General features: G+C 43.6%; 1 protein-coding gene across 5 annotated transcripts in view; it reads right to left on the bottom strand.

The window, feature by feature from the left end:
- The window catches only part of PLEKHA4 (pleckstrin homology domain containing A4), a 66,248-nt gene that overhangs the window by 15,100 nt on the left and 36,218 nt on the right, over positions 1-14,930 (bottom strand). For 4 of the 5 annotated variants that reach the window (XM_087713850.1, XM_087713848.1, XM_087713849.1 and 1 more), the window contains 7 exons: positions 14,559-14,660; positions 11,685-11,753; positions 9,142-9,222; positions 6,833-6,982; positions 4,532-4,630; positions 3,461-3,563; positions 1,736-1,818 (listed from right to left, as the gene is read on the bottom strand). In XM_087713850.1, coding sequence (XP_087569976.1) covers positions 1,736-1,818; positions 3,461-3,563; positions 4,532-4,630; positions 6,833-6,982; positions 9,142-9,222; positions 11,685-11,753; positions 14,559-14,660 — 687 coding nt within the window. The remainder of the gene's footprint in view (positions 1-1,735; positions 1,819-3,460; positions 3,564-4,531; positions 4,631-6,832; positions 6,983-9,141; positions 9,223-11,684; positions 11,754-14,558; positions 14,661-14,930) is intronic. The other variant, XM_087713851.1, reaches the window with a different exon arrangement.

The raw sequence follows: 14,930 nt of genomic DNA, 5'->3' as shown, positions 1-14,930 counted from the left end.
TTTAATGTGGCTGTTCAAAGTTACAGCAGCACTGAAAAAAAGGGAGTTTCTGTTTTTCACACTTACGACCACTGCAGCACCCCCATGATCAAAATTCAAACGCTTGGCAACTGACTCATACTTATGACGGTTGCAGTGTCCTACGGGCACGTTATCACGTTTTGCGATCTTCTGACAAGCAAAATCAATGGGGGAAGCCAGATTCACTTAACAACTGGGTTACTAATTGAACATCTACACCGATTCACTTAAGGACCGTGGCAGGAAAAGCTGTAAAATGGGGCAAAATTCACTTAACGACAGAAATTTTGAGCTCATTTGTGGTCTTAGGTTGTACAGGTAGGCCTCAATTTACAACATTTGCTTAGCAAGATTCAAAGTTACAACAGCACTGAAAAAAAGTGATAAGCAGTCCTCACACCTATGACCACTGCAACATCCCCACTGTCATGTGATCAAAATTCAGGTCCTTGGTAATCAACATGCATCTAGAATGGCTGTAAGCCTTCCCCGCGTTATGTAATCTCCATTTGCAAACTTCCCAACTGGTTTCCGATAACGAAGTCAACGGAGGAAGCCAGATTTGCTCAACAACCATGTGATTTAAACTGCAGCGATTTGATTAATAAACCTGGCCAATAAAAGGTCATTAAAAAGGTCATAAAACTGGATGCAACTCACTTGAACAACATCTTGCTTGGCAACAAAAAATTCTGGTCTGAGCTGTGGTCATAAATTGAGGACTGTTTTACAGAATGATCAGCCAGTTGATTCAAGGAAGCTCTGACTCATGTAACAAAGGAACTTTTGTGAAAAACCTCCAATTTTTTTTCAGTGAGTGTACTTGGGCAATAAAGAATTCTATTGTTGTTAAATTGATATTCAGTGCCATCTACTGGAGTATTAGAGAAATTTACAATATAACCTCCTTGCATTGACCAAATTGTTGGATTGGTGATTAAAAGCTGTTCAGATTTCACCACTTTTTAAAAACACATTATGACACAAAAATCAGAGGAAGAACAAAATAACCAAGCAAAATCCAAATACTTATTTCCTTTTAATAGAGCTTCTAGTTATCTCCAACACCAATACTTTTTGCAAAATTATTTGCTTTTCTGAAGCAACGCTAAAAGATTGTATGCCATCTGTGTGAAACCCTTCAAATTGGTTTTACAAACTGAAAGCCACAGGAAAGCTACCACAAAGCCCAATGAAGCTTATTACCAGATAACATTGTTTTGTTAACTGGATAACTGGAATGCACTGTTTCACCACCACCACTATCATTTTGCTTTCTTATCTTTTTAATTTATTTTACTTTAAACAAAAAGGTGAGGCTGGAATGTTTTTATCTAGTACTGTGCTATAATGAGTCAGAAGTCAATGCCTTTTTTTCTTTTTTCCCCTTCTACCTCACACTATCTTTTCCCCTCTCTTTCTGCTTCCCCTATTTTACTATTTCTATTCTTTTTTATGGAGAGAGAGAGAGGGAGGGAGGGAGGGAGGGAGGGAGAGAGAAAGAGAGAGAGAGAGAGATTCCCATATCTTCTGGCAGGATATTCCCAAATTAAATACACAGTCAACATCAAGCAAAGAGAATGCTCAGCCTCTAAAGAATGTTTATAAAAATAGAACAGGACAGAAGTCTGAAAGAAAGACAAGGGGTGAGGGAGAGTCCATCACACTCTGGAGCCAAAGTCCAGATAAGGTTACTTTTTTCTTTTTGAAATACCTTTGTTTCAGTGCAGGAGAACAGAGAGTGATGATTTGCACCCAAATGAGAATCCAGAGGTGGGGGTGAGCTTGGAGACACATCTACAACGAAGAAAGCAAAAAAATAATAATATTGCAAATGATTCTTTTCTCCCAAGGTTCTTCCCTTAGTCAGAACATTATTAGGGATTTCTCTGCTGGGGGGGCACACAAGAAGACCTTCCTGGTTGCTGCACTCAATGTTTCAAAACAAAAAAAAAAACATTAAAAATCTACCTCTGTTATTTTCCAACCCACAGACCAAAACATTTTTGAGTCAGAGATCAGAACAGAGTTGGAAGGTACCTTGAGGTCTTCTACTCCAACCTCCTCTTCAAGCAGGAGATCCTATACCATTTCAGACAAGTGTCTGTCCAGTCTCTTAAAAACCTCCAGTGATGAAGCACCCACAATTTCTGAAGGCAAGCTGTTCCTCTGGTTAATTGTCCTCACTGTTAGGAAGTTTCTCTTTAATTCCAGATTGCTTCTCTCCTTGATTAGTTTCCACCCATTGTTTCTTGTCTTGCCTTCTGTTGCTTTGGAAAATAAGTTGACTCTCTCTTCTTTGTGGCAGTCCCTTAAATATTGGGATATGGCTATCACATCACCTCAAGTCCTTCTTTTCTCTAGACTGGCCATACCCAAATCCTGCAACCATTCTTCCTATGTTTTAGTCTCCAGGGCTTTAATAATCTTAGTTGCTCTTCTCTGCACTCTTTCCAAAGTCAAAACATCTTTTTTCATTTATGTATTCTTAGTCATTGGCTGCTAAAGCTGATGACTGGTTGGACGTGTTTGCTGTTTGTCCCAAGATATGTTTAATTGCACTTTTGATAGTGTTTATTTACAAGATAGTCTCAGGAGACAGCAGCTTAGAAATTTAGATAATGATGAGGCGACTGTAGGCGAAAACATATGAACAGTTGCAAGAATTGGGTATGTCTAGTCTAATGAAAAGAAGGACTAGGGGAGACATGATAGCAGTGTTTCAATATCTCAGGGGTTGCCACAAAGAAGAGGGAGTCAAGCTATTCTTCAAAGCACCTGAGGGTAGAACAAGAAGCAATGGGTGGAAACTAATCAAGGACAGAAGAAACCTTAGAATTAAGGAGAAATTTCCTGACAGTTAGAACAGTTAATGTGGAACAGTGATACATTAATCAGAAGTTGTAGGTGTTCCACCCCTGGAGGTTTTTAAGAAGAAAGTGGACAAGCATTTGCCTGAAATGGTACAGAGTTTCCTGTCTGAGCAGGGTCTTGGACTAGAAGGCCTCCAATATCTTTTCCAGCTCTGTTATTTCATTAATTGGAGCTGAGTCCTTCCCCCCAATTCCAGGGAATAAATAACAGGACTGTAGCTTTGACTGGGAAGCTGGAAGTCATTTTGGAAAAATAAAAAAATATATATCTGCATTTGAGGATCCAGGTAGTCACCAAGAATCACACTGAATCACGGGGATCTTTACCTTCTCAACTACATTGTCAATTTTATTTCTTTGACGATAAACAACAATTACTCACATCTACTGCTGGAAAAGTGGGGTACCAATCCCAGGAATAAATCCCAGGTATAACAATGGGACATACCTGATGAAGAAGGAACCCCTTGGTTGCAACGCTGTTGATTCATAACAGAGAACTATCCCACTCCGTCCCCCCCCCTCCCCTAGTGCAGTTGCAGTGCTGATCCCATTGCATTAAGCACCTGATCTTCGGTTTTCCACGGTGCGATAATTTGCTGGGCTGCATCTCAGTCCTGCCAAGATGTCGTGGATTCTCCACAAATCCTGTTGAGCTGCTGCTTGATCCTAAGGGAAGGGAATTGATGGACAAATGGAGACAACTGATGCCCCTCCCACCTTTCTGCCTTTTCCCATCATTGCATTCGGACAAGACCGGAATCTCTCAAGTGACAGGAGCACTATTACAAACGCTCCCTTAATTTTTAAAGGCCGATCGTTATTTCTAAAGCTGTGCAGTATTTTAAATAGGAATGTTCAGTATGTGTTGATATCAAATGTACAACTACTGAGGCCTTTTTAGTCTTTTTTTTCTTTTTTTCTCCCACTGTTTAAAAGTAACTTTCTAGTTCAGCAATTAATCAAAGAGAAACAGGAGTTCCTATAGATGAAAAAAGAGAATGGATGGACCCTGAAGATGGATATCCAGGTTGTCTCCTACTTTCTGTCCCTATTATTAAACAGACTAGGAATATATCTGTTTGTGTGTATTGGTTGTAGAAATACGGCCCTATTCCCATCACAATGCAGAATAATGTGTATAAAATGAAAGAAATTATTATTATTCGCAACAACAGAATTCTATCACTGCAGCCAGTTGTTCTGCCGGATTTGGCATTGATTACTAGTCGGGCCCCACCCAAGGGCCTAGGACGTCATAATGTATTTTCGTAATATGCGTGCAGATCCAGGCAGTGTGGCTTTTTGCATTTGACTGATTGGGATTTTGTCAATTTTTAACTGTGTTGTTGCTGTTGTTGTTGTTGTTGTTGTTGTTGTTGTTGTTGTTATACCAAATTAATTGTTTATTAGTCCATGCATTCTGTATTATAATTCTGTATTATTAAATTAATAAGAGAAACCAGAAAAAACATGACATATTGTAGCACCCAATAAATGTCAACTCAATCAAAGGCTCATGTCAGTGAATAACTAGGGCCTACTTAGCAGTGCAGCCTAGTGGGTATCCCCTGGAATAGTTTTGTATGTTTGAAGCGACTATTGAGAAAGCTCTGCCCCTCATATTTAGGATTTACCTGGGGATGCCCGGCAGTCCGGATATGCTCCAAGGAACCCTTCAGCATCTGAACATCATTTTCCAAGGCCGTATAATCCTCCCACACTCGTTCACTGTCCTGGACAAAAACAATGACTCAGCTACTTAGTTAGACATTCCCTACTGAATACATATTCATACACTAACCAAATCTTAAGATACGATCCATCTTACCTGTGCTACTGTGTGATAAGGGAGAAATCTGATGAGATACAGTACAGTGGTATCTTGGTACTCCACTGCTTTGAAACTCATAAAATTTGATATTCAAAACATTTTTACAAGAAAACTTTGTCCTGGTAGTCATTGTTTGTTTGGTACTCAATGCACAAGCTAGAACTGGTTGGTGTGGGCTGCCTTGTAACTCACTATAGTATTCCTTATGAGGGAAAAAATTGTTTGGTACTCATTGTTGTTGGAACTCCCGGAGCCAATTAACAATGAGTACCGAAGTATCGTTGTACTTTGTTTTACCGAATTTGTGCTGCAAAATATCAGAACAACCACTAGGGTCATCTGGATTATTGCAGCCCAGATCTTAGAGGAATCAGAGGTGATATTCAGCCTCGGAAGAATTGGTAGCTCCAGCAATCAGCTGGCCCTACCCCCTGTCCTACGCTGTCCTTTATTTCCTGCTTTTTAGCTCTTGTCAATCGTGCAGCACAGCTGATTCCCCCCCTCCTCCGATCTACCTACTTTTGCTGACTTGGAAGGTGAGCAGCTGAACTTCTAAATGCTCAATTTTCAGCGCTGCAAGCAAGCGCTTTAAGACACAGCACTGAACTGGTTGTTAAACCAGCAACAACCAAACCAGTTGTTAAACCAGCAGCATCCCACCACTGACAGGAATAAATACATGTACACAGAGAAACATATCCAAGTAGCTGGCATTGTTTACAGGAACGCTGTGCACATTGTATGGGCAAAACTCTCCCAAGTACAGATGGGAGATTCCACAGAAGGTTGTGGAGAATAAGAGGGTTAAGATCCTGTGGGATTTTCAGATCCAGACAGGCAGACAGGCAGGTACTAGGCAATCAACCAGACACTGTAGTAGGAGACAAGGGGCAGATTACAGGAGTGGTCATAGATATGGTGTATACCAGGGGTGGGTTTCGACCGGTTCGCACCGGTCCCTGTGATCCGGTTGGTCGCCGAACCCGGAAGTAAGTAACTTCCGGGAACGGTGAAGGCCCCCCCCGCGCCCGCCCGCACCCGCTCCTTACCCGGTTTTTTTGAATTTTGCGCTTTCCACGCATGCGCAGAACGCCTGCGCGATCCTCCAGGAGCAGCTGGAGCATCGCGCAGACGCTAGTACGGATGTGCGTGCCGCGTGCGTGCACGCGCGCGCCACGTGCGTGCACAAGGACGCCGCGTGCGTGCGCGAGGACGCCGCGTGCGTGCGCGAGGACGCCGCCGGCCTCGTTCCAACCGATCCGGTTGGAACGGGGCGAGAAACCCACCCCTGGTGTATACCAAGTGACAGAAACACCAGGAAGGAGGAGGGGCACCAGGGCCTGAAGGAGGAATTAGAGAGGATATAAAGGATATGACTACTTTTACTTCAACTGCAATATCACAAGGGCTATCAATAGATACAAACTAAATGTAATCCGTTCTAATCTTGATTGCAGGAAAAACGATTCCAGCAACAGTGTAGTAAATATGTGGAACACCCTACCTGATCCTGTTGTTAGTTCCTCTAACCCCCATACCTTTTACCTTAAACTATCTACCATGGACTTTACGCGTTTCTTAAGAGATCCCTAAGGGGGTGAGCATAACACCAGTGTGCCTACCATCCCTGCCCTACTGTCCCCATTGATAGTACTCTTTTTATGTGTTTATGGTTATCTTTTGCTTATTTATATCCATTTATTTGTGCCATTTTTTCATGTGTTTTCATATTTGTTTCCTTGTACTTGTTGACAAATAAAAACAAGCAAACAAAGGCTTAAGCTCTCCCAGTGATGGTAGGAGCACCCTGAGCTGGGAGAGTGGCTCCAGTAGATCCCAGAAGCAACTTCAGAGCTCTCTGTCCAGAACAGTGCAATGCTAGGAACAGCCAAGAACCTGTGCAAAACCTTCAGTGCATCTGGATGTCTCTCGGCTGGGAAAGACAGATATACGGTATTTCTTCCTCTTTTACTATTAACACCATCAGTTGATGATCAGACCTGACCCTGATAGGCAGCTACCAACTGATCCATGTGCAGATCTAGGTAGGATGTGTCTCCAAAAAATATTTTCACTCAAGTATCAGGGAGATGCAACTACTCACCAGAGCGAGATCGCAGAGACGGGCACGAGTATGTACCAGTTCATCTTGTAGTTGTCTTTGTTGATAGCAGATCTTCTCCACGGTGGCATCTTGGCCTTTAAATTCCTCCAGCCTCAAGTGTGTTACTTCCAAGGCCTTTTCAAGGCGTTCCTGAAACAATACAGCATCAATTTTGAGAACTGTCCACCCAGCACAGAGTTTCCTTCATTGCAGTTTGAGGGAGCAACGAAACAACATTTGTTTCAAGGCATTTTCACAGAAATGCACGGTATCACAGACGACTTAGCATAGGGAGGGAACCAGTCCCAAGGCCTTGCAGCTGATATTCGGTGGCAATTAATCAAATGGTGACAGGTCTTATGTTCAATTTGAGATGGAAAGTCATTTCCGATAGATATCAGGCGATATATGTGAAAATGACCTTAGGAGACAAGAGGAAGAGCCACGGGCTAGACAAAGCTTAAACAAAATTGGAAATTGAGTCCACAGAAGGAATGGGTGGGGGCAGGGATGGTATTCACTTACTTTTCCTACCCATTTGCAAATGTGGTAGTGCATGTGCTCGTCCACATATGCGCTTGTCCTTCCATGCATGCGCTTTGATCATGCATGCAGCTTGAACATGTGTGCAGCTTGAAAACATGCCTAGATACAATGGCACAGAACCGGGGCAGGTGGGCAGGCCCACACGCGATTCCCACTACCGGTTCAGCCGGGCCGGTCTGAACCGGCTGAATACCACCTCGGGATGCATCTCAAAAAGGACCCTCCCTAGTTTCTTACACTGTAAAGCTGAGGAGGAAGAGATGTGCCTTAAGTTTTTCAAGATTCTGTCTGTGTCAATTTATAGTAAAGATAGCACATTTTGCCTGGATTATCTCCCAAGACTGCTGGTGAAAACATTTAAAAAGAGGCAAATTAGCTTCTCTCTTCTGGTGATGTCATTGCTCCATCAGCTTTCTCCAGGCTAACTAAGGTAGAAAAGAAAGTGCAGACAGACGGAGAGGTCTGATCCTGAGTTAACACAACTCTGGCTACAGGGGAGAAGGTAAGGCCAAACATCCTTAGTAGGTGTACATTTCTGGGAACTCTATTTTATGAAAGACATGTAACAAGGACTGTTAAGGAACGCCAGCCTTGTGAGGTTGTCTAGACAAGAAGCATACCCGGAAGTGGTAGCTGCAACCTTATTGTAAGGATACATTTTTTAAAAATCAGAATAACAGAATAGCAAAGCTGAAAGGGACCTTGAAGGTGTTCTAGTCCAACCCACTAATTAATAAAACATTTTAAGAATAAAAGGAATAAAACAATTGATCAATGGGGCCTGACTTTTGCTACAGACTGAACGTTTCAGCTCAATTTCTCTCTCTCTCTCACTGTTTCTGTTTGTGTGTGTGTTACTGTGAATTGCCCGGAGAGATTTGTCTACTTAGTTAAGAAATTATAATTTATAAATCAATAAATACATTGATCCATGACAAACTTTCTTCTATGTAGCAAGATCTTATATTTCCCATTGCAAGGAAGCCATGATTTACCACAGTTTCATTTCGGTTCATCTGGACCTATCTGTTCTGACCGAGGCTTCCCAAGAGCATGAAGTAAACTCCTTGTCCCCGACATAAAACCCTTTTATTAATTTACTGTGAATTCAGCTCATTCACATCCAGCAAAGTCTTTCAAGGGAGGATTTACAGTCACAGACTTTATCTGGTTTGGAGAGTTGCCAGGCCCATATCTGCAAAACTTGGCAAGGGGTCTCGGAGAGTCATGAACCAATTAAGCAAACTAATGTCTCCTGCAAACTCCACTCCCCCTTCGCTCTTCTTTTATTTCCTCTGGGAGGGGCCATTCATCATCCACCTGTGTCCTTACTCCCAAGTCGACCCCTGTTCTTTAGCTGTTCCCTTCGTCTAGTCACTCTGCACATGTGCACACTGGGAACAGGCTCCAGCTTTTCGTCTCACTAATGTCTGACTCTGAAGGCAGCTGACAACTGGTATATGGCTCTGGCCCACTCTCTTCCTCTGACGCAGAACCCTCATCAGAGCCTTCCCCAGACCCCAGGACTGGGCCATGTTCCTCCCCAACCTCCTCACTGTCTGAATCTGCTGCCAGTTCTGTTAGCTACTGGTAGGCCACAACACTTTCCCCCTTCTATCCCAAAAGTGTCGTGTACCTTGCAAGTCTTTTCTCCACCATCCAAAAAGAGGAGAGATTCCAGAATGATTCACCAAACACAATATTCTCAAACATAACAGAGCTAAGCAAATGCTCATTTGTTCAATGGAAGTGGAATTAGATACCTTTTCAATACGGAGCTGCCCTGTCTCTTCTTCCAGACCTCGAAGCACCTTGTCTTGGCCGCACAATTTTGTCAAGAGAGCCTGAAAACATAGGAGGAAAAATGTACTGATTCCAACTAATGCTCTCAGAAGGTGCAGTGCAATGGTAGGATACAACTGGTACGCCCCAATATGGTGCCTGCTGGGAGCACCAGATACTGTTCCTGTATGGTGCTCTGGAGGGCCCACCTGCCCGCTCGCTCTCCTTACCTCTATTTGAGCCGACCGGGGCATTTGCGCACGGGCATGGGGCGTACGGCACCTGCGTGATGCTCAGCCGAGCAGCTGGAGCGTCACGGGTTGTGGGTATGCATGTGTGCGCTGCGCGTGTGCATGTGGTGGGCGCCCAGCCCCTTTGCAGTGTACCGGTTGCAACGGGAGCCGGAACCCACTGGTGCAGTAGTGCACCAGCACCTGGTTTTTAAAAGTCTTAGCTTACAAGTCAAAATCCTTCGGCTTTTCACAATGTGGACTGCAACTTCCAACATTTTCGGACACGCGAAGTGGGAGTACTAGAAGTTACAGCCCCAACTCATCCAGAGAAACATTTACTAATCATGGAAGAAATCCTTTGCTTTATGATGACAAAAATTCCATGGTTCCAAAATTCAATTGATTAATCTTTGAATTTAATTCACTGAAAGGTTCCAAATTAATCAGATGCTTCCGCCAGCTGCTTGACCGGTTACTACAAATAGATCTTTATATGGTGTAAAGCTTTTGCCACTGATAAAAGTGAATAAGGCATGGAAATAGGTCCCCTCAATCCCAATGAGCTACCCTTCATCCATACAATGTAAGAGTGCCTATTATCTGCCGCTAGGGAGTGGGAAACTGATTAGAGAAGTGATTCCCAAATAGCAATAGTACTTAGATTTATATACCGCTTTACAATGCTTTCGCAGCCCTCTCTCTAAGCGGTTTGCAGAATCAGCCTATTGCCCCCAACAATCTGGGTCCTCATTTTACCCACCTCGGAATGATGGAAGACTGAGTTAACTTTGAGCCTGGTGAGATTTGAGCTGCCAAATTGCAGGCAGTCAGCAAGCAGCAGGTCGCCTGCAATACTGCATCTAACCATTGTGCACTGCAGCTCATTATCCAAACCCGAACAAGTTATCCAAAACTGGGTAAAATGGGGAGTGAGGGTTGAGGAGTAACAATACAGAAACCTATTACTCCAGAGTGGGATCATGGGACCCACCAAATAGCTCATTTAATTGTGTGTTGTTGCTAGGGAGGGGAGGTGTACTGTTCTTTATTCTTTTATATTGAGTTTTTCATTTTTTCTAAGCAATGCAGAGCCGCTAAGAGAGAGAGTGTGTGGCTATATACATAAATCTAATATATACATGCATGCAGACATACTCAATCACAACAGGGACATTTAGATAGGGACTTTCTGATAAGCGTTTTTGGGTAATGAAGAGAAAAGTTTGAGAAGCACTGGATTAAAGGGCTACCGGAGATAGTATAAGAGCCAAACTTTAGGTCTGAACCCAGAGCCCCAATATCAAAAGACAGAAGCATGTGGCCAAATGATGCAATTTGATCCAGTGATTAAAGTGCTAGAATTTTTTTTATATATAATTGTTAAAAATTAGAAGCCTACTGAGAATGATTGTATGCCTTTAAATCAGTTTTGACTCCTGGGGATTGCCTAGACTAGTCCCTTTATGTTTTTTGGCAAGGTATTTTGGAAGTGGATTGCCATTGCCTCTTTTCTAGGGTTGAGAGAGAATGGCTGGCCCAAGAGCAGCCAGGTGGCTTTGTACCCAAGGCAGGAGAAGAATTCAGGGTCACCCATTTTCCAGCCTGACGCCTTAACCACAACTTGTCTCAAAGAAGCAGTAGGGACCATGGCAAAATTATTTAATTTGGACAAACTAAAATAATCTTCTAGACTTGGATGGAATCTTTTCTGTGGGGGCAGCGGATTTTTGCTATTTGGCCCTAGGGAAATCTGCCTAATCCCCTTCCTTCTTGTTCTTAGGCCAACAATGGTTCTTCATTTTCATTTTACAATTGACCTTTGAGATCTTTCATTTCATTTCATTTCTTTCTGAAATGGTGCTTTTCCTACAGGCAGTCCTCAGTCCTTACGACCACAAATGAGCCCAAAATTTCCGTTGAAGTTCAGACATTTGTTGAATGAGTTTTGCTCTTACCACCTTTCTTGCAACAGTTGTTAAGTGAATCACTGTGGTTGTTAAATGAATCCAGTTTCCCCATTGACTTTGCTCATCAGAAGGTCACAAAAGGTGATCGCTGACAACTGTCAGTTGCCAAATATTTAAAATTTTGATCATGTGACCACCGGGGTGTGTGTGTGTGTGCTGCAACAGTCGCAAGTGTGAAAAACGGTCATAAGTCACTTTTTTCAGTGCCGTTGTAACTTCGAGTGACCACTAAAGGACCTGTTGTAAGTCGAGGACTGCCTGTAAGGGAAATGGGCAAAGCAAACCATACACATCATCCATTGGTAAGGAAAGAGAAATGCGTACATCAGTGTCACTTTCAAACCGTTGCCTGCCAGGAGATTGGGTACTCCTTTCCCGGAGTGTGTTTCGACCCTGGAAAGACAGCAAAGAGCATCCATGTTATCACCCCATAAATAGAAGGGGGAAGAAGTGGCAGTTGGTGGCTTGAGCACCATGTATATGCTCAAAAGCAGTGGTGGGTTTCAAAAATTGTTCGAACCTACTCTGTGGGTGTGGCCTCCCTTGTGGGAGTGGCTTGCCACCCATGTGACTGGATGGGAGTGGCTTGCCACCCATGTGACCGGATATGAAGATGCCGACGACACTTGTCAGAACCACCTTAAATTACCTCACACACAGCACTGGCATGCATAAGAATATGATGTAAACTTGTTTTTAAAAAGGCATCTTTGGTTTGCGTTAAAACAACTTCAACATACACAATGTTCTGACTGCACCACAAACGCAGTAGTCATCCTTACCTTTCACAGAGGCACTGAGTTTTATAAATATGAGCATGATAGCGTAGAATAATTATATCCAAGAACCAGTGGTGGGTTTCAAAAAAATTTGGAACCTCTTCTGTAGGTGTGGCCTGCTTTCCGGCTCCACTGGTGGAACCTCTTCTAACCGGTTCGGTAGATTTGACGAACCGGTTCTACCGAATAGGTGCGAACTGGTAGGAACCCACCTTTGCTCAACAGCAGGGATATCAAACTCAAGACTCGCGGGGCAGATACAGCCTGTGGGATATTTAGATCTGGCCCGTGGGACCACCCTGGAAACAGAAAAGGACTGGCCCACTATGCCTCTACCAGAGAAAACGAAGCTCAAAGGGCCACATGTGCCTCTCCTGAGCTCCGTTTTCTCTGGCAGGGGGTTGCAGGAGGCCGTTGCAGCAGAAAACTGAGCTCGGGAGCCTGTTTTCACTGGCAGAACACCCACCGCTGCTGTCCCAGATACGAGTGATGTCGAACTGGCCACGCCCACCCCAGCACCCCAACGCCAAACAGAACACTGATGCAGCCCTCAATGAAATTGAGTTTGACACCCTTGCTCAAGAGCTTTCCCCAAACATGGATCTAAAAAGGTTTCTATTAGTATTTGTGCAATTCTCACATAAAGGAACCTAGCCAATCAGGGAGAAAGAGAGGCAAAACATTAATTTAAGGAACTAGATTTTCACCCGAGGGGCGATGTTGGTATCATGGAGGACTCTGACATATTATGACCATATCTCAAAAAAGGAGCCTGAAAGAAATAGTTTAAAAACTAAAATGGTGACTCTTGATCAAATTAATCGAGTAAAAGTGACACTAAATGGGGATTAGCCAAAATCTTGCTAAACTATATTATCTCAGCAGCAATACAACATTCCAATGGAACACTGAAGATCAGAAATGACATTCACATAATTCCATTAAGCTGCAGCCATCATAAATACATGCAGGTTGCCAAATGCCTGAATTTTGACCACATGATCATGTGAGGACTGGAAATAAGTCACTTTTTTCAGTCCTGTTGTAACTTCGAATGGTTGCTAAATGAAAGATTGTATGTGAAGAACTATCTGTACTTATCTATCTATGTATTACTAACATTCTTGTGTCTGTTTGTCTGTAACCTTCAACTGGGCAAAATGTTGCATCATTGAGACACGGTTTTTGAACCAACGTATCTCAAATAGGCTAACTTAAAGAATGTGACCAAAATCCAGGAACCCTGACTCCCATGGGATTGAAATTTGGCAAAATTATGACTGTTTCAGTGCCTCCCACTGCTGCTCTGCCACAGTGGGCCACAGCTACGTGACTGTCATTCTTACTAACATTTCCCAGAAATGGCCCTTTGTCCCATCTCCCTCTGGCCTCTGCACCCAATTGGTTGACAGCAAGGCCTAATGGGTGAGCAGCAATTGGCTGCTTTGAAACCAAGGCCAAAATCTGAATTTTCTTAACAGCAGTGGGCAGCGAGGAAAGGATGAGAATGTGTCTTCGATGCCTTCTGGCAAGGTATGGCTGGCTGGGGGGTTGCTGGAGGTTGACAGGTGAGTCCACAGGTCCCTTGGTTCCCCCTATCCCCAGCACAGTGGCAGGCTGTTCCACAGGAAGAGGGAGGAGGAGGAGGAGGAGGAGGAGGAGGAGGAGGAGGAGGAGGAGGAGGAGGAGGAGGAGGAGGAGGAGGAGGAGGAGGAGGGGAAGGGGAAGGGGAAGGGGAAGGGGAAGGGGAAGGGGAAGGGGAAGGGGAAGGGGAAGGGGAAGGGGAAGGGGAAGGGGAAGGGGAAGGGGAAGGGGAAGGGGAAGGAGAAGGAGAAGGAGAAGGAGAAGGAGAAGGAGAAGGAGAAGGAGAAGGAGAAGGAGAAGGAGAAGGAGAAGGAGAAGGAGAAGGAGAAGGAGAAGGAGAAGGAGAAGAAGAAGAAGAAGATAGTGCCAACCTATATTATATGTGGAAAGAAGGATAACCCAACAGGTAGTAAATTGCCTATCACCATATACCATTATATTTGGATACTTCTAGTTCTCCCAAACCATTTTGTATCTAGTGCTTCACATCCCTGCCCAAATAATCTACTGTGCAAACAGGAATAAATGTTCCAGCTACTGATCAATTCACATTACTCTAAACCAGTGTTTCTCAACCTTGGCGACTTTAAGTCCTGCGGACTTCAACTCCCAGAATCCCCCAGTAGCTGGCTGGGGGATTCTGGGAGTTGAAGTCCGCAGGACTTAAAGTCGCCAAGGTTGAGAAACACTGGTCTAAACAATGAAAGAAAAGAGTCCTATAAATATAACAATTAGATGTTCCATGCAGTTAGTAAATTATCTCACCTAATAATGCCTGGGATGGAGGGTTTGTTGGCTGAGTAACAGAGAAGGAACAGAGTACAAATCTACATACCGTGATCCCTATAGATGTCCTTTTTCCTGGGGTGGGCCGATTGGGCAGGGGAGGAAGGGGTGGTAGGTGCAGGTAGCTTGATGAGGCAGAGTGGGGGGTTATCTGTAGGAAAAGGGAAAGCAATATTAAGGAATATAGCCAAGAAGGGTTAGGACCAAGTCTGTGTTTTATAGCATAATTCCATGAGAGTGCAGGGGAAAAAAAATGAGTGTGTATTATACACAAAGCACTTTTCGAAAACTCTGAGCTTTAATTCTAGACAGGGAGCAGATTTCTAGCTCTAAGGATCCCAAAATAATTCTTGAACACAAAAGTGGGAATTTCAAATGTGGTTGAGAACAAGGACCAGTTTTCTGCAAGATGTACTTGAGA

The sequence above is a fragment of the Thamnophis sirtalis genome, unplaced genomic scaffold (genome assembly GCF_051295495.1).
Source record: "Thamnophis sirtalis isolate CommonGarterSnake01/CBP01778 unplaced genomic scaffold, rThaSir2_p1.2 scaffold_4, whole genome shotgun sequence".
NCBI classification, from domain to species: Eukaryota; Metazoa; Chordata; class Lepidosauria; order Squamata; family Natricidae; genus Thamnophis; species Thamnophis sirtalis.
This window is presented reverse-complemented; position numbering and strand designations above follow the sequence as displayed.